Genomic DNA, 22,775 nt, shown 5'->3' on the forward strand with positions numbered 1-22,775 from the left:
AAATGGGTGAGGTAATATCTTTGGACCAATTTCTGTTGATGAAAGAGACAAGCTTTCAAGCACCACAGGGCTCTTCCTCAGATCTGGGAAAGGTCATCAGCGGGTATGTCTACACGGCAATTAACCACCTTCAGCTGGACCCAGTCAGCTGATTCGGGCTGCGGGGCTGTTTAATTGCCGGGTAGACATTTGGGCTCTGAGATCCTCCCGATTTGCGGGGTCCCCGAGCTCAGACTCCAGCCCAAGCCTGAACGTCTACACAGTATACAGCCCCATAGCCCAAGCACCCCTAGTCCAAGTCATCAGATCTGCGCCAGCCACGGGCACTTAACTGCAGTGTAGACATACCCCAAGTGTCACAGTGAAATACAAAGTGGAACTGATTGTTAAACATAAGAAGTTAACACATGTTGCAAGAAAATATTCAAAATGAAGTGGGCATTAACACCTCAGAAGTAGATCCAATAAAAGATATCTAAAAGGGTGTCATAAGGAGGAGGGAGAAAACTTGTTCACCTTAGCCTCTAAGGATAGAACAAGAAGCAATGGGCTTAAACTGCAGCAAGGGAGGTCTAGGTTGGACATTAGGAAAAAGTTCCTAACTGTCAGGGTGGTTAAACACTGGAATAAATTGCCTAGGGAGGTTGTGGAATCTCCATCTCTGGAGATATTTAAGAGTAGGTTAGATAAATGTCTATCAGGGATGGTCTAGACAGTATTTGGTCCTGCCATGCAGGCAGGGGACTGGACTCGATGACCTCTCGAGGTCCCTTCCAGTCCTAGAATCTATGAATCTATGAATCTATATTACCTCACCCATCTTGTCTCTTTTATATTCTGGGACCAACAGCACTGCAAACAATATATACTAACCTCTCCTTTACAAATGTCTGTAGCTGTTACAATCCATTCCAGTCGGCGTCGGCCAGGTGTATGGCTGTGATAACCCCTGGACTGGTGGCATCTTCCTGGTTGCTTTATTCATCTCCTCTCCTCTCATTTGCTTGCATGCTGCAATCGGATCAGCAGTGGGGATGCTGGCAGGTATTACAGACTATTTCTCTCTTACAGATGTCATACATGATCACATAATATGAAAATAATTAAAGCCGGTGGAAACATTTGCAATCTATATTTGGGTTTCCTGATGGAAAATGGCTTTTTTGACAAACAAGAAAACTTTTCCAACAAGCATTTTGGTTGAAGTTTTGATTTTGTGATGAAAAATTTCAAGTTTTCCAAAAAAAAAAAAAATACATTTTGTTGCAGTGAGGGGAGAAAGCCACTTTCACTTCTCCTCTCCCCTTTCTTAATGGACAAACAGTTAAAAAAAAAAAAGCAAGCGAGAGAGAGAGCGCACAAATGATTTTTACACACCAAAATGAAACACAATTTTTCAGATGTCTTTTTTTTTAATTTTGTTTAGAAATTTTTCATTGAAAACATGAAATATATTTTGTGGTATAGTTCAAATAAAACAAAAAAAAAGGTTCAATAAATATACCAACCTTTTTGACCAGCTGTGCAAAGAACAAGAGATTTCTGTGGTTCTGAAATGTAGGGTTCTGGGAAAGCATTTAGGTCCAGATTCACAAAGGTACCTACATGGCTAACTTCCCCTGGGAGTTAGGTGCTTAAATACCTTTGTGAATCTGGGCCTCACAATCCAAATCTGCCTTCATTCATCAACTTCCAGTGAGGTCATAGAGACAGGGATTCTGTCCTCAGTCACCCCAAGGAAGTCCAGAGTAACTCCACTGGCTTCTCTGGATTTACACCAGTGGGAGTGAAATCAGAGCTTGGCCCACTGGGAGTGATATCTGCTAATCCTTTACAAGTCTGATTCATTCCAGGGCCGGCTCCAGGCACCAGCTGAGCAAGCAGGTGCTTGGGGCGGCCAAGGGGAAGGGGCGGCACGTCGGGCTCTTCGGCGGCAATTCGGCCGAGGGTCCCTGTCCCTCTCGGAGGGAAGGACCTGCCGCCAAATTGCCGCTGAAGAAGGTGGTGGAGCTGCTGCTGATTGCGATCGCGGCTTTTTTTTTTTTTTTCCCGCCACTTGGGGCGGCAAAAACCCTGGAGCCAGCCCTGATTCATTCCAGTTCTTAGTTTCTTTTATCCCTTAAGCCCAGCAGTGAGATTTTTCTGACTTCCTTTACAGCACTGAGCCTAGCAGCACCTTTTAGCAATATCTATGCTGGCTTGTGGAATTACAACAGTTGCCTCGCATGCATCGCTATCGGGGGCATGTTCTATGCGCTGACATGGCAGACCCACCTGCTAGCAATTGCCTGTGGTATGTACCTGATGGGTGTCCATTACTGGGGTCATTCCTTCTGAAAACGAAAATACAGGAGGCTTTTGTACTAGAGAGGGGTGAAGCCACAAAGTTCACAGCTAGGTCTGCAGATGAACTTAGGCGAGGCTGAAGATTATTTCTGTCAGAGGTGCTGATCCCTCTAATTTATGCTGTCAAAACAAAAATAATACATTTGCCTTCAGCCGTGCCAAAGGAAATATCTTTCAAGAGCTGTTTACCTAATGACTCTGTCACTTATGGATAGATGTTTTGATGTATAAAATGTATCTGTTCAATGCTCTTCAACACATCATGCTGGTATAGCTGAAACTAGGGATGGACCCAAACTATTTCCCCAGATATGGACATGCCTAAACTCTGGAGACAATCAGTACCAGACTGCTTCAGATCCATCTCTACCTGAAACTACATTGCACAACTTACTATCCCTATTTAAATGGAGAGTGGAATTGTGAGTTAGCTCAGAGTTCTTTCAGAAATGCTTTTATAAAGCAATTCCATGTCAGGTTTCAGTATATCCGCATCATATAGATTTCAGAATGGACCCTTTGCTCATTCAATAAATGAGATTTGATTTCTTCACTGGCTCACATTATAGTCTGGTTGTGTCTAAAGACAGAAGAGATACAGGGGGAAACAGTGCTTTCCATACCAGCCTTCGAGGTGCATCCTTGCAATTTCAGCAGACACATTTCCAATTATTCTCTTTCCACAGTCGTACTCTTAGACTTGTAAACTTTAAGGCCAGAAGGAGCCGTCGTGATCATTTAGTCTGACCTCCTGCTCACCTCATGAACCTCACCCGCCCACTCCTGTAATAGGCCCATAACCTCTGGATGAGTTACTGAAATCCTGAAATCTTGATTGAAAGACTTCAAGTTACAGAGAAGCCACTATTTACAGTAACTCAAACCAGCAAGTGACCCACACTACAGAGGAAGGTGGAAAAAAAACCAGTCTCTCTGACCTGGGGGAAAATTCCTTCCTGATCCCAAATATAGTGGTCAGTTGAGACCCTGAGACAAGGTCATTAATTAACATGTTAAATAAGATTGGTGGCAAGGCTGATCCCTGAGGAACTCCACTAGTAACCTCCCTCCAGCCTGATAGTTCATGACCCATTGTAGACTCCCATTTAACCAGTTCCTTACCCACCTTTCAATTCTCTTATTGATCCCCATCTTCTCCAATTTAACTAATAATACCCCATGTGGGACTGCTTTCCTGAAATCCAGGTAGATTAGATCTTTTCATTGTTTAATTTCTATTGCTGGGCATGACCTATTGTGCCTTTTGCATGGTTGGAAGGAGCACGCACTCTCTGTGAAAACAAGTTCAGAATGAGACTAATCCTTATGCTCTCATGAATGACAGGACGAGGGGACTGTAAAGTGCAGTGGCAGGGCTTGCCCAAGACCGCTGTCCTTACTCGTTTCTTCAGTGCTGTGAGTAATCTTATTTACCAGGAATTGTCTGTCTGTCTTTTCACAGCATTCTTTTGTGCCTATCTGGGAGCAACTGTGGCCAATATGTTTTCTGTGGTAAGTTTTTAATAGCTCGGGGCCAACTAATAGGGAAGTGAGATATGTTTCTGAAGACAGATTTAAATTTAGTTTCCTAATCTCCAGTGTGGTATAAACAGGTTATATATACAGAGCCATCCCATCCCATTGAGAAGGCATCCCTGAACCCCACCAAAGCGGGAACAGGTTTTGCCACATGGGACAGTTGCACTGCTCATTAAAATATATTATAAATAACTTAGAACTTTTCATCTTCAAAGTGCAGGCCCTACATTAATCATCCCTCAATATCTCTGCAAGGTAGGGCTCATTAGCCATATTTTACAGCTGAAGACACTAAGGCCTGGTCTACACTGGGTGGGGATCAATCTAAGATATGCAACTTCAGCTACGAGAATAGCGTAGCTGAAGTCGACGTATCTTAGATCGACTTACCTCCCATCCTCACAGCACGGGATCGATGGCCGCGGCTCCCCCGTCCACTCCGCTTCCGCCTCTCGCCCTGGTGGAGTTCCGGAGTCGACGGGGAGCGCGTTCGGGGATCAATTTATCGCGTCTAGACGAGACGCAATAAATCGATCCCCGATAGATCAATTGCTACCCGCCGATCCGGCGGGTAGTGTGGACGTACCCTAAGGCCCCGCTCACTTAGGACGTACCCTAAGGCCCCTAGGTATGTAGGCGCCTAACTCCCACAATGGGAGTTAGGCACCTGAATGCCTTTGAGGATATAGGACTAAGTGACTTGCCCAGGTAGACCACCTTAAGGACCTAGCCAGAGATTGATCCAGATGGCACTCAATTTGCAAGGAAGCCAGGTCCCTTTGGGATTTGTCATGATGGTGATGATGACAACAACAACTTGCCCAGGTCCCCAAAAGGCATTGGTGCAAGAACCAGGGCAGAGTTAATTTTCTGGCTTCTACTCCTGCATTCAGATCTGTAGCCAGCTGGCCACATTCTGCCCGGCTTCACACTTGACCTCACTAGAGTTGCATAGGTGTGACAGAGGGAAGGATTTAGTCATACACCATTCTCTGTGCAGCCCGTACTTATCGTATGTGACAGGTCCCATAATGTTACAGAGAGTCCTGTGACACCTTTAAGATTAACAGATGTATTGGAGCATAAGCTTTCGTGGGTGATTACCCACTTCGTCAGACGCATGGTATTCATCCACGAAAGCTTATGCGCCAATACATCTGTTAGTCTTAAAGGTGCCACAGGACTCTCGGTTGCTTTTTACAGATCCAAACTAACACGGCTACCCCTCTGATACTTGGTCCCATAATGTTGTTACCATCCCACAAGCAAATGTCTATGCTTTGGTAAAGAGGAAAAAGGCAGCTACCCACTTGGGAAACAAGACTCCTCTGAGAAGGCTCATCGCAGACCTCCTAGCTTTGAATTATGTTTAAGGCTGGAGGATTAAGTTAAGGAGGGTCCCAGAATGATTAAAATGATGAATATTCTCTTCTTTTCAGTTCGGATTACCAGCGTTTACCTGGCCTTTCTGCTTGTCTGCACTCACGTTTCTGTTACTAACCACAAACATCTCTGCCATCTACAAGTTACCTCTTGCCAAAGTCACTTACCCAGAAGCCAACCGAGAGTATTACCTAACAATGAAGAAGCAGTACCGGGTTTACGATGGCGCCAGTGGCGCCGTGGCGCCGTGCCCAGACTCAGAAGGGGCCCCGGCCAGCCTGATCACCCGGCCAGCTGAGCCAGCCAGGAAAGCTGTCTCCGCCCCTGCTCTGCCCCCGCCCCACCTCTTCCCAGCCCTGCTCCGCACCAGCCCCGCCCCCACTCCATCCCCTCCCCTAAGCTATGCGTCCCGGGGGACTGCAGCAGGGGTTGGGCACACCCTGCACTCAGCGGGTGGTGGGAAGTGGAGTGACCCAGCCCCAGCCCGCTCCGCTCTGCTAGCTCCTAGCCGTGCCACTGGTGAGTGCCGGAGGGCAGTTCCCCCCTACCCCGCAAGTCCCAAGGCTGGGAGCCAGGGGAGCAGAGCAGAACGGGTAGGGGCCAGGTTACTCCACTTCCCCCCACCCCGTGAGTGCGGGGTCGGGCCCACCCTGCAATCACCGGGTGGCAGGAAGTGGAGCGACCCAGCCCCACCCCGCTCCGCTCCGCTGGCTCGTGCTGGGTGGCGGTTTACCCCCTGCCCCACAAGCCTGGGGAGGAGATGGAGCAGTGGGGAAGGGGCATGGGATGGGGAAAAGCAGGGGATGGGGGAAGCGGGGGCAGGGGGAAAGAGGCAGGAGGGAAGGAAGGGGGTGGGATGTGGAGGAGATGGAGCAGTGGGGAAGGGGCATGGGATGGGGAAGAGAAGGGGATAGGGGAAGCAGGGGCAGGGGGAAAGAGGCAGTGGGGAAGGAAGGGGGTGTGGTGGGGAAGAGATGGCGCAGTGGGGAAGGGCATAGGATGGGGAAGAGAAAGGGATAGGGGAGGCAGGGGCAGGGGGAAGGAAGGGGGTGGAGTGGGGAGGAGATGGGGCAGTGGGGAAGGGGCATGGGATGGGGAAGAGAAGGGGATGGGGCAAGCGGGGGTGGAGGAAAGAGGCAGTGGAGAAGGAAGGGGGTGGGATGAGGAGGAGATGGAGTGGTGGGGAAGGGGCATGGGATGGGGAAGAGAAGGGGATGGGGCAAGCGGGGGTGGGAGGGAAGCTGGAGCCCAGCATGCGGTATCCCCTTGGCAGAAGCTGAACCCTCACCCTGACAAGCCCCACCTCCCCTGCATCTGTACCACGCCGATGAGCCGCCCCAGACACCCTACCCACCGAGTCCCAACCACCTGCACCCCCACCCAAATGAACCCCACTTCCCCTGCACCTAGACCTCCCCGCTGAGCCACAAACACCTTCACCTGGATCCCCTGCAGAGTCCCACTGCCCCTGCACCTGGAACCCACCAATGAGCTTCTGTGCATCCAGATCTCCCACTGAGCCGCCCGCACCCAGATTGCCCCACAGAGAACTTTCTCACCCCAACCTGGATCCCCCCCCCACTAAGTCCCTCTGCGCTTGGATCCTGCTGCTGGGCTGAGCCTGCTCCCCCACACTTGGTGGGTGTCTATGAGGAGCTTCTCCCAGGTGTGAGGGGGCCACATGGGAGAAAGCACAAAGGGTATTTGAAAATGTAACAATGAAGGCTGATACCTTGGGCCGACTGGCGGCAAGATTCAGCATCTTGAAACTGAATGAAAGATGTGAGGTAGGGTGGGGATAAGCTCTGAAGGGCCTTGAAAGTGAATGCAAGTAAGTCAAGCGCCAAAAGAGAAATATTCAAGGTGACCAGGCAGTATTTTCCTGCAAATTTTTTATTGATTTTTCAAACTGGAATATTTAAATATGAACAATGCTTCAAAAATCACTTGAAAAACGATACCGTTTGCCATGCTTTACTTGCTAAAGCTCTGCACAGCATTTTGTGGTGTTAATAAAAAAATTGCACATCTAGGTTTCAGGGTTTCATATATGCATTTGCCTTCTCTGTTTAGTCCCAGCATTTTTTCCAAAGGCGCACATTGTTGAAGTGATCGTAAAGATAGCAAATAGACTAAAAAGAGCTTGGAGAAGTAAGTTATATGTGAAGACAAGCAACAGAAAACTCAGCGGCGTGCCAGATTTTTAGGAGACTGTAACCAATGCCTGATGCAATATTTAGGGGTTGGTTTTACAACTCAGACGCTATTTGTGCTCGTGCAAATTTACATCGGCAATTAATTGCATCTAAATTACAGCGGTGCCACACAAATCAATGATTAGATGCCCAAGTGCTAGTGTTCGCACCTGCACCCGTGAGCACAGTTAGCTGACGGCACAGTTTTGTGCCTGCAGGCCTGGAGGCCAGGATGAGGTCCTTAATATCAGGGCATAAGAGTCCAAGCCAATTCTCTTTGAAGTCAACAGGTCCCTTCAATGGGTATTGGTTTGGGTCATATTTTGTCCGGAGGATGCGTATGTTTATATTTCTCTGTACATCTATATTCCTATGGAAAGTGTTAGCTATCACTGTCTGAACCGAAATCTACCTTGTCAAGGGAATCTGCACCAGAGAAGGTAAAAACCACAGAGGAAAGGCGAAGACCGGATTTCATTGATATTGCAAAATCTAGAGAGTTATATGGAGCATACATTTTAAGGGCCTGATCCTTAGCTGGCGGAAATCAGCCTCGTTACATTGACTTTGACGGAGTTATTTCAGTTTATACCAGCTGAGAATCAGGGTTATTATAGCAATACTGAAGCAAGACAATCAGAAAAAAAATAGAAACGAAATGTGTCTTCTTAAGTCATTCATAAGATCCTATATGTCGCTTATAGTGAATTGTGCCTTAGACGATATATATCAAATACAGAAGTGCCATTTGTCTCACTATGACAAATAATCTACTCCACACTGTACATATTAGACAGACTTTAATTTCAGACAAGTTATCACAGAAATGTTATCCAGGAATCCCTGCCATTCACTGTTGCATCTACACGTACCTATTTTGTCACTGTTTCCCAGGATAACGAACAGCTCCATCCTTACTTACAGAAGTAACTTACCTTATTATTGAAGCTACGTTGTTACGTTTCTCTGTGTCATTTATACCAAATAAACTATACTCGGAGTTCACAAATTGTGCGAGTTTTCAAGCTGTCTTTTGCATTCTCATTTTTTTGACACTGAAATATGAGCAATTCTGGGATTGTGAGAAATGTCTCCAGTATGAGGGAGCTGTTCACTCTGAGCGTTTTCTGTCCTACTCCTTACACAGCCCCCATAGCTGTCAATATCGCATCACAAAACCCCCCAGCTACAGTAAAAAGTTACATTTGAATAAAATTAGAATGTTTGCATCAAGTTCTGCTTGATGACAAAAGGATTCCCATCTCCTCCCGAAAAACATGGATGCTAATTAATTAATTGTGTGTCTCCTAATTCAGTCTCACATGTTCCCCCCTGGCTCTCGTCCTACATCAGTTTAATTCTGCACCCCTACACTGTCAGATAAGCTACCTCTGAAACCTCACCCGGCTCCCAACCCCACATAAATGACCTCTGCATCCCATCCCAGACAATAATCCTACATCAATGAAATTTGTGACTCCCCCAACTTGTATTTGCTTCTGTCACCCACCACATCACCGCTCCTGCTGCCAGTTGGCGGTTCTTCAACAACCATCCAACCTCCTTCAGGAGAAGGGGGACACTTCTTCCCTTGCCCCCAATCTCAAGAGGCGAGTGAAGGCACTGACAGTCATTGAGCGTGAGTGGGCACAGAGCCAGCAAGGAACACAGCTGGCTCTGAGAATACAGAGATCAGTGTTTTGGTAGCACTCCAGTCCTTTGTGTGCTGTGGGAGGTGAGAGGAAATAGCCTGCTCTGCCTGCTGAGGCAGGAATCTACCCCTGGGGAAGTACCGTAAGTGCAGGAACCACCCAGGCTGGTTAAGTGGTTCCCAAATCCCACACCCCTGGGGAAGTACCGTAAGTGCAGGAACCACCCAGGCTGGTTAAGTGGTTCCCAAATCCCACACCCCATGCCTGGGAACTCCACTTGCGGTGACTCTCTGTACCTCAGGGAAACACCCAGCACCCCCATGTTTTGTTTTTATTTCATTTGACCAAATCTGACTTGTTATGTTTTGACTTATAATCACTTAAAATCTATCCTTATAGTTAATAAATCTATTTGTTTATTCTACCTGAAGCAGTGTGTTTGGTTTGAAGCGTGTCAGAGACCCAGGCTGCTTCCCAGATCCTATGCCCCGTGCCTGAGAACTCCACTTGCCTCTGACTTGGCCCGAACCCCATTGGGACCCTTCCACAGCCCTTGGGGTCAGAGTGGCACTGGAACATTTTTAGTAGTAGGGGTGCTGAAAGCCAGCCCCCTTACTCCTGTCCCTCCCCCACCCCCTGGCTGGGAGCAGGGCTGTGCCTCAGGGAGGGGGGGACCCAGACAGGGGAAAGGGGGCCGAGGCCACAGCTGGGGGTGGGCGTAGGGCCAGGAGCGGAGCCCCAGGCAGGCACCAGCAGCCGGGGCATAGGTGTGGGGCCAAGAGCAGAGCCCCAGCTGTGGAGCTGGACGTGGGGCCCTGGGCACAGGGCCAACAGCCGGGAAGCTGGGCCAGCGGCCAGGGCCCCAGGAGCAGAGACCCGGGCGCAGGACCAGGAGTGGCGTGGGCCCTGGGAGCAGAGGCCTGGGAGCGGAGGTGGAGCCGCTACCCAGGACCCAAGCCCCAGGTGAGATGAGGGGTTGGGGAGCAGAGTGCGGGCGGAGGACCAGGAGCAGGGCATAGGCACAGGAAACATCCCCAGGTTTTATGTGCGGAGCTAGTGGCTGGGGAGCAGGGCGCGGGGTCAGTGGCCCCGCATAAAACCTAGGGGTGCTGGAGCACCCCCTGCACCGCTACTTCCCACGCCTATGCTTTGGGAGGCAGGAATAAGCCCCAGAAACAAAGACTGCCAGAACAGTTTCATCAGAACAGAGTAGGCAACGAGGTTTGTTAACACCACTGGCCATCACATACAGCCCCTAGCTAAAACCTCTCCAGCACATCCTCAACGCTCTACAACCTATCCTGGAAAATGATCCCTCACTCTCACAGATCTTGGGAGACAGGCCAGTCCTCGCTTACGGACAACCCCCCAACCTGAAGCAATTACTCACACACCACAGAAACACCAACCCAGGAACCAATCCCTATAACAAACCTTGTTGCCTGCTCTGTCCCCATATCTACTCTAGCGACACCATCAGAGGACCCAATCACATCAGCCACACCATCAGGGGCTCATTCACCTGCACATCTACTAATGTGATATATGCCATCATGTGCCAGCGATGCCCCTCTGCCATGTACATTGGCCAAACCGGAACGTCTCTACGTAAAAGAATAAATGGACACAAATCAAACATCAGGGATGGTAACATACAAAAGCCAGTAGGACGGGGGTGGGCAAACTTTTTGGCCCAAGGGCCACAAGGGGGTTGCAAAACTGTATGGAGGGCTGCATAGGGAAGGCTGTGCCTCCCCAAACAGCCCCCTCCCACTTCCCACCCCCTGACTGCCCCCCTCAGAACCTCTGACCCATCCAACCCCCCCTGCTCCTTGTCCCCTAACCGCCCCCTACCGGGACTTCCGCCCCTAACCACTCCCCGGGACCCAACCCCTATCCAATCCCCCTACTCCCAGTCACCTGACCCCTATCCACACCCCCATCCCCGACAGGCCCCACGGGACCCCACGCCTATCCAACCCCCCCTGTTCCCCGTCCCCTGACCCCCCCCACCCGCAGAACCGCCGCCCCATCCAACCGCCCCCTGCTCCCTGTCCCCTGACTGCCCCCCATTACACCCCGCCCCTTATCCAACCCGCCCCGGCCCCGGTCCCGGCCCCCTTATGGCAGTCGCACCGCCAGGCCGGAGCTAGACATGCTGCTGCTCTGCTCAGCAGGAGCTCAGAGCCCCCCCACCCAGAGCGCTGCCCGCGCAGTGGCGTAGTTGCAGGGGAGGGGCCAGGGGCTAGCCTCCCCAGCCGGGAGCTCAAGGGCCAGGCAGGACGGTCCCGCAGGCCGGATGTGGCCCGCGGGCCATAGTTTGCCCACCTCTCCTGTAGGAGAACACTTCAGTCTCCCTGGACATTCTATAACAGATTTAAAAGTAGCCATACTTGAACAAAAAAGCTTCAGAGACAGAAACTGCAGAACTAAAATTCATTTGCAAACTTAACACCATTAATTTGGGCTTGAATAGGGACTGGGAGTGGCTGGCTCACTACAAAAGCAATTTTCCCTCTCCCAGAATTGACACCTCCTCATCAATTACTGGGAATGGACCACATCCATCCTGACTGAATTGGCCTTGTTCACACTGTTTCTCCACTTGTAAGGTAACTCCCTTCTCTTCATGTGTCAGTATATAATGCCTACATCTGTAATTTTCACTCCATGCATCTGAAGAAGTGGTTTTTTACCCAGGAAAGCTTATGCCCAAATAAATCTGTTAGTCTTTAGGGTGCCACCGGACTCCTTGTTGTTTTTGTGGATACAGATTAACACAGTTACCTGCGATATTTTAATAATACAATATCACCACATGTAATCAGTTGATGTAACTGATTATTCCTGGGGTTTAACACTCCCTGCCCCAGGTTAATTCCTGGGGTTCTCCCTTTGGGATGTCTGGACCCTCATTGTCACAGGAGTCCATATTACCAGCAGCCCCAGCCTCTCTGCCCCAAACAGTCATGAGCCAGACACCACCAATCATGAGTTTAGGTTAAAAAATAAAGAAAACCTGAAGTCGCATTTCTTTCGGTCTGTCTTTTGATTTTCAACTTCCCCTTGCCCAGCTCCAAAGGGTTTGGCTGCCAGTCACTGGTGCTCACGCATCCAGATGTATTGAGTCAAGGCATTTTCAGCTCCTGCTGCAGGAGCTCTCACCCCCACATCTGCCCATCTCCTGCCCAGTAAATAATTCTGCTCCCACCCAGGCTCTCTCTGATCAGCTTACCCACTGCCCCTCATCCATTCAGTCCCCCACCCCCACCCCCCGCCGCCTCACCTCTGCTCCTACTGAGGTTCTTCACCCTCTCTCCCAGGCCAGGGGGGAGGTGCATCAGGGTCCCCTTGTGACATTCTATACCTTGGGGAGCGCTCTGTAACCCCCATATTCCTCATTTATATATAATTGATCATATAAAGCAGGCCGTGTGAGGTATCAAGGGAAAGGTTATGATCTGCTGAAAGTCATTTTTCTATCTAAATATATATATCATCAATGCATATGAAGTTATGAGAATGTGTTGTACGGTTGTCACTAAAATACGCTGTGAGTTTGGGGGGTGCCCAGATACTAGCTCTCCAGAAACAATGACAAAGGAGGTAACCAACATCTGGGTGGATGCTGAACAACCATTGTCCAGCAAGGGAGCTACAATTCAATGACTCACCTGCATAAGGCCACACCAGGGGAATTGCTCAACCTTGCCTGGGGACTCAGCAATGCCCACCAGACATGCCTGGACTTGTGTTCTACAAGCATATGGGACTGAGGGTATAAAACAGAACACAGGCCCACATGCTTGGCCTTTCTCCTTCCCCCACCTATGCTGCAAGCAACGAGGACACTCTGAAGACTCCAACAGAGGGGACTGGCCCACGTTTCAAGGGTGAAACCTGTGTACTATGAACTTCAATATCCAGTGGGGGTGAGGAAAAACTGCTTAATCTAGATGTTGCCCAGTCTAATAGGTTGAGAGGTTAGACTGCGTGCTTATATTTTATTTTATTTTGGTAACTAACTCTGATGTTTTGCCTATCATTTATAATCACTTAAGATCTATCTTTTGTAGTCAATAAACTTCTTTTACTGTTTATCTTTACCAGTGAGTTTGCCCGAAGTGTGTGGTAAATCTGCTCAGGTTTGCAAAGGCTGGTGTATATTCACTTTCCATTGATGAAGTGGTGAACTTATTAATAAATTTGCACTGCTCGTCTTGAGCAGTGCAAGATGGTACATTCCTGGGGTACAAGGCTGGGAGCTAGGGGGATTTGGCTGGTGTCTTTCTCTTTGATTCATGAATGGCTCTGGGAGCATTCATGCAAACTAGCTGGGTGTGGAGCTCCACATGCTGATGGCTGAGTGATAACAGAGCCTGGAGGGGTTTGCTGCTTGTCAGTAGCAAAGCATGGTGAGAGACAGCCCAGGCTGGAGAGATAAGGGGGCACAGTGGTCTCAGAGTCCCAGCTGCCCCCCAGGGGATCCCGTCACACCCCCTCCCCTGTCCTTGTTTTGGAGAGAGATTTCTCCCCTCTGATGGGCAGCAAGAAGTCAGTGGGTGGTGTTTCCACCTTGTCCTCTAGGCCCAGCTCCCCTGTCTGCCCATGCCCTCACCAATCAGGGCTCTGGGAGACAGAGCTGACCCTTCTGTATTGTAGCCACTCCACAGCAGGATTATGGGCAATACCAGATTTATAATGGCACCACTGGCACCATGGCGCCGGGCCCGCAGTCGAAAGGGGCCCCGGCACGCTCTTCTTCCCCCCCACGCTCTCTCCTGTGTGGGGTCAGAGCTTGATGCTGCGGGCTGCTGTGGCTCCGTGGCAGCCTCTGCCGGCAGCCTGGCTCCTGCCCCGCCCCTTTCCCCAGCGTGCGACGTTCCCTCCCCCCCAGCCCCCCGCTGATCAGCTGGATCAGGAGGGGGAAAGGAGGAGGAGGGAGCCGTAGCACGCCGCTCCGGGGAGGAGGAGGAGAAGAAGAGGCGGGGGTGAGGTGTTGGGGAAGGGGCTGCAATTGGGGCATACCCCCTCCAGCCCCCTGCGTGAGCACCCCCATGACCCCAGCCCACCCCCCCAGCCCCCTGCCCTCCCTAACCCCTGCACTCCCCACCCCCTGCTCCCCCTCACATACCCTGAGCCCCCTGCCCTGACTCCTGCACCCCCCCACACACACAGCCCCCTGCACTGCCTCACACACATCCAGCCCCCTGCTCTGACTCCTGCACCCCCCTACACACACCCAGCCCCCTGCACCCCTCATACATCCTGAGCCCCCTGCACTCCCCTCACACCTCCTCAGCACCCCCTCACACACCCCCAGCCCTCTTCCCTGACCCCTGCACCCCCCACACCTCCCCAGTCCCCTGCCCTGACTCCTGCATCCCCCTCACACCTCCCCACCCCTGACCTCTGCACCCCCCACACCTCCCCAGCCCCCAGCCCTGCCTCCTGCATTCCCCCCTCACACACCCCAGCCCCTGCCCTGAAACCTGCACCCCCCTCACACACATCCAGCCCCCTGCCCTGACTCCTGCACCCTCCCCCACATCCCCACCCCCATCCTGAGAACCAAATAGGAGCTGCCCCAGGTAAGCGCTCCACACCCCAACCTCCTGCCCCAATCCTGAGCACCCTCTCTCACCCTAGCTCCTGGCCAGACCCCACGCCCGAACATTTTTTTACAATATTTGGAAAGATCATTAAGTGGTCCATCGAGACGCTCCGTGATTTTCAAGTGGTCTGTAGAAAAATAAGTTAGACTACAAGAACAATCAAGGTACCTCACTTTATTTTCATTTACTTGCTATTACTTATGGGAGGAGGATGAAGAAAAAAAGAATGAAAAACGGGGGCGGGGGGAGATAAGAGAGAATGTTCTTTTTCTTGACTGGGTCCCAAGGAGGAGCCCCAAAAATGAAGCTAAGCACAGGGCTGGGGGGCCCCACTAACTCTAAATCCACCACTGGCTGTCACGTCACCTAGGCAGGGGATACTGTCAGGGCCGGTGTAACCACTAGGCGAACTAGACGACCGCCTAGGGCGCCAAGACTTGGGGGTGCCAAAAAGCGGTGCCCAAAAATTTTTTTTACACTACAGTGGAGTTACACTACAGTGGGTTAGGTTCTAAAGTCACCGCGTAAGAGGAAAATCGTGTATAGTGAAAATTACCATAAAGTACAGTATACACTGGAACAGGGGTCCTCAACCTACGGCATGCTAATGTTAATGGCAGGCTGCGGGTCGCAGCGGCCGCTGATCCTGCTGCTGACCTGGGGTTCTGTTCACTCAGCTGGCAGCGGGCTGAGCAGGGCCAGCAGTGGGCTGGCTCCTGCCAGCCGGGGTCCCAGCCACCAGCCCCGCTCAGCCTGCTGGGGTCCCAGCCAGCTCCGCTCAGCCTTCGGCCGGCCTGAGTGAACGGAACCCCAGTCCGGCAGCAGGCTCAGTGGTGGCCGGGACCTGCAGCCTGCCATTTAAAAAAAAAATCAGCTCGCGTGCCACCTTTGGCACGCATGCCGTAGGTTGAGGACCCCTGTTCTAGTGTAGACAGTGTATCCTGTGTATACTGAGTGTACTGTAGTTTATGGTAATTTTCACTATACGCGATTTTCCTCTTACGCGCTGACCTTAGAACCTAACCCCCGTGTAAGATGTGACTCCACTGTATTCATTTTTGAAAATTTATAATAAGCGATGCTCCGGAGGGGAGGGGGGGGCGCAAGGTGGACGTTTCGCCTAGGGTGCAAAATATCCTTGCACCGGCCCTGGATACTGTGTCAGCTGATCCCCACAGTATCCAACCTACCTGGGCAGTACAGCAGACATGGCCCTGCCCACTAGCTCCTCTCCACTCCCTAGACCACCTACCACTTGTGTCCCGTCCCCCCCACTTAAGGCTTAGCCCTCTTACTTTTAAAAATGATTGCTTGCCCCTCTCCCCTCCTCAGGCTTTTCTGGCAGCCCTGTTGACAGGTATCCAGTTTTAGACTGGAAACTCCAGTAGAAAACGGGACCTGCGTGTCCGGTTAGCAGTGCTGACTGGAAACTAAATGTCCGGTTATAGGAGTAACCACATTAGCCTCCGCTCCTCCCACTCCCAACATCCACCCCAAAGGACTGGAAGAGAACCTGTGCTGCTGCTGCAGGAGGAGGGGCAGCTCAGTGCAGAGAGAGACAAAGAGAATGGGCTAGAACCAGGTAGGTACTCACTCCATGTGGGCAGGGGCGGGGGGGATCCTGTTTACCCCCTCCCCAGCCCTGCTGCACTTGCAGTTTACCCCTGACCCCTCCCTAGCTCCTGCCTGTTTGGCGCCGGGCCCACAAAAAGTTAATTCGGCCCTGATTATGGGGGAGGGCAGCAATTTCCTCATAGCTGGATGGGCTTCCCCACAGACCTACATGAGCCTACAAAGGAAGCCTGCAGTAGTGGTAGGTCTGCAACCCAGTTCCCTGGCACAAGCTCAACAGGGCTCTTACCCTGCAGTCCAGACACTGCCCTAGGTTTATTACCCAGCCCTTGTGGGCTTGATCCTGCAGCTCCTCCTGGTGCAAAACTCCCCGTAAAATCAAAGGGAGTCTGACATGCACAGGGCATAGAGGGGCCTTAGCAGCACTGCTAGAAAAGGGAGGAACACTCAACTCCCACAAAGAGCTCAAGGAATCAGACGCTGAGGTGATGAAACATGTACCCACGCACACATACACACACACACACACATCCTTGGCAGTGCAGCCCCCAGGGTAGCTGTTACTTTTATTGGGCAGTTCCTAGAATTGGAGTTGTGAAAGGAAGGTGCCAATTGTGACATTCCCTCCCCCACACACGTCTTCTCTAATCCTCTCTGTCCTAGCATGTCAAAGTCAGGGTGTAGCCCTCCCACACCCCTGCCTGGCAGGCAGGGAATATGGAGGACTGCCTCCATGGCTACTCAGCCAGGGAGACCCACCCAGTGCATAAGTACCATGGAGGCTCTGCAGCATAAACAGGATTGTTGTACACACTCTCCATCAGTGGATGGATTTAATCCAGAGGGAGCATGAGTTCACAGGACCTGGACACCAGAACTTTTAAACCAAGAGGGTATCCTCGGGAATCCCACGTTCGGAACCTCTGTAAGAAGGCAGGTGTGTGGGAATCAATGGAACATAAACATGGTTTAAGACCCACCATCCCTTCCTCTTAGCTTGGGTTCTGGGCTGTCTCAAGGATTTGGGTGCTAAAGCGCACATCCTGCATTGGTTAGAGATAGGCCCGAGCCACTGACTTTCAATCCAGATCACAACTTCCCCAGAGCTTGTGGCTGTTTGTATCAGGGATTTTGATTTGACCCAGAGACAACACATACCTGTCAATACGGGGGAGGGCAGGCAAAGTGAGGGTAGCAGCTTCCGCAGACATTACTGAGCACGCTCAGTCCGTGCAAGCATGATCGGTACAAGCCAAGCAGCAACTTGCGGGAGGAGGACATGTGACCCCCCATGTGCCCTCTTCTTCCTCCCCCAGTCACCTCTGATTTAACCTATTGCAGAGTTAGAGTCTTGCCGGGAAGTTCAAACCTGTTACGGAGGAACTGATGGCCCAGTTCATTCCTGGGAATGGCTGCAGAGGAAAGTTCATGGGAACTGGCAGCCCATGGCTGTTTCACATTACTTCTTGCAACAAAGTTGGGTAAACAAACGACATGCAGGCTCCAGCCAGAAGCTGCCAATTGGGACATCGTTTAAGGCACATGGAATTGCTGGCTGGACACTGGGCTGTGGCTGAAATAGGTTAGCATGAACTCCATTAATGGACATTTTTGAATCAAGAGGGGATGTTTTTTCTAAAAGATCTGCTCTATTTCAAACAGGAATTAATTCAGGGAAGTTTTATGGCCTGTGTTATTCAGGAGGTCAGACCAGATGACCAGAATGGTCCCTTCTGGTCTTAAAAAAAACCCTATGAGTGTATGAGCAAAGAGCAGAAGTGGGGAAAAGTAGAAGATACAAGCATGGGGAGATAAGGGGTAGGAATACTGTAGAGAGATGACAGAGTTGGGCAGGAACGAGACTCCTGAAAGGTCGCTCATGACAACACGGAATTTGCTTTTGTGGTAATGAGATATTGTTATTTTAGAGAGATCGAAAGCATGAGCATGCATGGTAGCCCATGTCAGGGTTGAGGCCCCACAGTGCTAGGTGCTGTACAAACACATAGGAAGGCATGGTCCCTGCCCCTAAGAGCTTGCAATCTGGAAAGACACCCCCTAGCAGGGGCGGCTCTAGCTTTTTTGCCGCCCCAAGCATGGCAGGCAGGCTGCCTTTGGTGGCCTGCCTGTGGGAGGTCCCCGGCATACCTGTGGGAGGCTTCGGCATACCTGCCGCCGAATTGCCGCTGAAGCCGCAAGACTGGCGGACCTCCCGCAGACATGCCGCCGAAGGCTGCCTGACTGCCACCCTCACAGGGACCGGCAGGGCGCCCCCCACAGCTTGCCGCCCCAGGCACGCGCTTGGAGTGCTGGTGCCTGGAGCCGCCGCTGCCCCCTAGGAGGGGGTGACAGAAGAGGATACGACAAACAAGCACAGTGCCGAGGGGAGTTAGGCACGAGGCATAATTCTTTAAAATCTTGGTGGTTTCAGACGTATTTGTTAAGCTGTGTGGTTAGGGGAGCTGGGAAGGGAGGGGGGATATTGGAGTAAGAGAGGCGGTGGGTAAAGGGAGAGAGAAACTGATGTGAAGGAGGTAAATGGGCAGGAGAACAAGGCTGGGCAGCTGATGGGATGTGGAGGTAGGAGAGGGGCGGGATGAAGGGGGCCAGCAACCAATGATAATATAGCAAAGGGGGAAGGGAGGGTGGAATCCAGAGTCCAAGCTTGAGCTAAGTAAATGCTGATGTCAGGAGGCTGTAAAGTCTCCTTCCAGATGCTACTTCCTACATGGAGTGAGGGAAGGGGAGGAGGAAGGCATAGGCATGGAAAGCCACCATCGGGGTCAGTGCTCCACTGTGCAATAAAAACAGCTGTAGAAACAGGAAGACATGGTCCCACTCTCTGCCCTGAGGAGCAATCGAAGGCCCATCTCCTACAATTGTGGGTGGGACCTATGGGCACTGTATCTATCTACCTAAAATAATCCATCTAATTTGATCTAATTTAGCTACTTATAAAATGCCTATCAACTTAGTATCCCTGAAAGTCAGTGGGGTGGCCCGATGAGACACACAACTCTCCTGAGTGAGGGCTTCAGGATCAGATCCATAACATGGATTTATAGAGTGATTTTCATACAAAGATCTCAGACTACCTTAGAATTATTGTTTAACTAAGCCTGGCACACACCTGTGAAGTAGACAATAATAATGGTAACTCACCTAATAGCTTTCTTTGACAAGATAACAAGCCTCATGGATGGGGGGGGGGGGTGGTAGATGTGGTCTATCTTGACTTTAGTAAGGCTTTTGATACTGTCTCGCATGACCTTCTCATAAACAAACCAGGGAAATACAACCTAGATGGAGCTACTATAAGGTGGGTGCATAACTGGTTGGAAAACTGTTCCCAGAGAGTAATTATCAGAGGTTCACAGTCATGCTGGAAGGGCATATCAAGCGGGGATTAGTTGTCGGTCCGGTTCTGTTCAATATCTTCAACAATGATTTCAATAGTGGCATAGAGAATACACTTAAAAAGTTTGCAGACGATACCAAGCTGGGAGGGGTTGCAAGGGCTTTGGAGGATAGGATGAAAATTCAAAATGATCTGGACATACTACAGAAATGGTCTGAAGTAAATAGGATGACATTTACTCCACTTAGGAAGGAACAATCAGTTGCACACATACAAAATGGGAAATGACTGCCTAGGAAGGAGTACTGCAGTACTCATAGTGGACCACAAGCTAAATATGAGTCAACCGTGTAACGCTTTTGCAAAAAAATCAAATATCATTCCAGGATATTTTAGCAGGAGTGTGGTAAGCAAGACACAAGAAGTAATTCTTCCGCTCTACTCCGCGCTGCTTAGGCCTCAACTGGAATATTGTGTCCAGTTCTGGCCACCACATTTCAGGAAAGATGTGGACAAACTGGAGAAAGTCCAGAGGAGAGAAACAAAAATGATTAAAGGTCTAGAAAACATGACCTGTGAGAAAAGATTGAAAAAATTGGGTTTGTTTAGTCTGGAGAAGAGAAGATTGAAAAGGGACATAATAGTGTTCAAGTACATAAAAGGTTGTTACAAGGAGGAAAGGAAAAAATTGTTCTCCTTAACCTCTTAGGATAGGACAAGAAGCAATGGGCTTAAATTGCAGCAAGGGCAGTTTAGATTGGACATTAGGAAAAACTTCCTAACTGTCAGGGTAGTTAAGTACTGGAATAAATTGCCTAGGGAGGTTGTGGAATCTCTGTCATTGGAGATTTTTAAGAGCAGGTTAGACAAACACCTGTCAGGATGGTCTAGATAATACTTAGTTCTGCCTTGAGTGGAGGGGACTGGACTGGATGACCTCTCAAGGTCCCTTCCAGTCCTATAATTATATAGTGTCTTTGATGCCAATGCATTTTTTAAAAAATCCTTAATAAACTAATATACAATTTATATCCAGGGACCACTAAAACACAGCCATGTCTAAGGTGAAACATGATAGTTACACAACAACGTCTAGCTTTCTTGAACTCAGAGTTAGCTACCACAAAAAGTAGTGTGGCTAAGAAAGCATTAAACATGAATGTGCCTCTCACATATTTTCAGAAGAGTTCCAGGATTTATGTTTTTGGTTTATAAAATCCTCCCTTTATTATAAATACTTTAGCTTGGCTTGAGGATTTAATATAAAAAAGAACATAGGGTAAACATTTCAAAAGTGCCTAACTGACTTCAGAGCCTAAGTCCTCATTTATTTTCAAAGAGACTTAGGACTAGATTTTAAAGGTATTTAGGAGCCTAAAATGCAGATAGATGCTAGTGGAATTTTCAAAAGCGCCTAGGTGCTGAACACCCATTGAAATCAAGCATCTATATTCATCTTTAGGAACCTAAATACCTTTAACAATCCAGCCTTTAAACTCCTAAATGCCTAAATCACTTTTGAAAATGGGACTTAGGCTGCTATCTCACTCAAGCCAATCACAGCAGTAGTCAGTTAACCCAAATATCTTGGTTATATTTGTTTGTGGTTATGGTTTTTGTGGGGTATTTTTAATTCCACAGGGAGTCACTGATGGAGCCAAAATAGCATGAGATCCATGTGGTCTGCTCACGATATTTACACCAGCCAGGAACTGAAATACCATGAGGAGAGCCTGATCTCATGTTTACTTTGGGTCCCTAAATGGCACCTTGATAACATTAAAGAAGTCTATGACAAAACAAGTACAAACACGAGAGCCCAGTCTAGGTTCAGGCTTTTTCTTCAAGGTGCTCAATGACCTGGGGCTAAAAGATCACCTAAAACTCTGGGATAAAGATTGTGTTCAACCACTCCGCTCCTAAACCATAATGGAACTTCCTAGCATACTGGTAAAACTCATCTGTGCAAGAGAGAGAGCTTTCTCAGGAGCTGGGGACCATGAAAACCTCACCACTTTCCACTCCAAATGCAAGGTGCATTTCTTTGCCCTTGCCTTCTCCAACAAACGTGGAGACACCTGTGTGTATATACACTAAAAAAATCAAATTCGAAACCAAAATACTCCACTGCACACACTTCTCCCCCTGGGGAAAGGATAAGAGAACAAATAGCATGTGAGGGATGTCAGTCATGTGGCATATTGCTCAGTGATGATCATGGTATGAGAACCTATACAGAATAGAGTGAGTAGTGATTTCAGCATCAGAGCAATTATTTGCACTTGTGGGCCTGGATCCTGCAAACTTGAATGAGATTACTCATTTGAGTAAAGTAAAGCTCATGCACGCATGTCTGCAAGTTTAGGGTCTTAAACCCAAACATGCTCAGTGAAAAAATGCATTTTCCTATCTTTTGCCCCCAAATAAAAATATAGACATTGGAAAATTAATGGGAACCCAAAGACTTGGGAAAAATACAGATTGGCTCTAAAAAGCTCCTAGATTTAGATTAATCTCGGATCAGACTGTAATTTAATCAGATAAATGTGAGAACACCGGGGTTCAGGGTCAGATTTGTTGATTAGTATAATTGAAAAAATAATGCTACAAAAGTGTACTCTTGGCAGCTTGCTCTGGAAAGGAAAAGCAAAGTTTATGAGTGGAATTTTCCAACCTTCTTTGCACATAGTTTCAGTGCCTCAGAACCAAAGGAAATTGTCAACTTGCTATAAAACATGGTTTGAGACACAAGTTTTCTGTGGGAGAGTACTGTAGCCCTATAACAAAGGTTTGCTACAACAAAGCGGACATTCAAGACTAGTTCACTCCAAAAAGCCCTTGTAAATGGAGCCACTGTTAATACCAAAATATTGGAGACAGCAGTAAGTCTGCAAAGTGAGAAGACCAAGGGGATTTGTGGTTTCTAAGTGAATTGTATAACGCCTTTTAATGATCTTCTAAAAACAGACTCCTTCTGATTTTAAGAACAGGTAAGTCAGGAGGAACAGAGACACCTCTTTCTTACCTTTGGGCTACCAAGCAGCCCTTTAAGATGTCTCTCTCCAAATCCTGCTTTCTGCAAAGCTTGCATCGATTACTCTATAAAGATGATTTA

At 49.3% G+C, this 22,775-nt stretch overlaps 1 protein-coding gene across 1 annotated transcript in view; it reads left to right on the forward strand.

Annotated features, from left to right (window-relative positions):
- LOC135880347 (urea transporter 2-like) overlaps positions 1–22,775 on the forward strand; it is an 82,190-nt gene that overhangs the window by 27,592 nt on the left and 31,823 nt on the right. Inside the window, exons 7-10 of the mRNA XM_065406613.1 lie at positions 897–1,044; positions 2,159–2,293; positions 3,809–3,858; positions 5,325–5,582. Of these exons, the coding sequence (XP_065262685.1) occupies positions 897–1,044; positions 2,159–2,293; positions 3,809–3,858; positions 5,325–5,582 (591 nt within the window). The remainder of the gene's footprint in view (positions 1–896; positions 1,045–2,158; positions 2,294–3,808; positions 3,859–5,324; positions 5,583–22,775) is intronic.

The sequence above is a fragment of the Emys orbicularis genome, chromosome 6, assembly GCF_028017835.1.
Source record: "Emys orbicularis isolate rEmyOrb1 chromosome 6, rEmyOrb1.hap1, whole genome shotgun sequence".
NCBI lineage: Eukaryota > Metazoa > Chordata > Testudines > Emydidae > Emys > Emys orbicularis.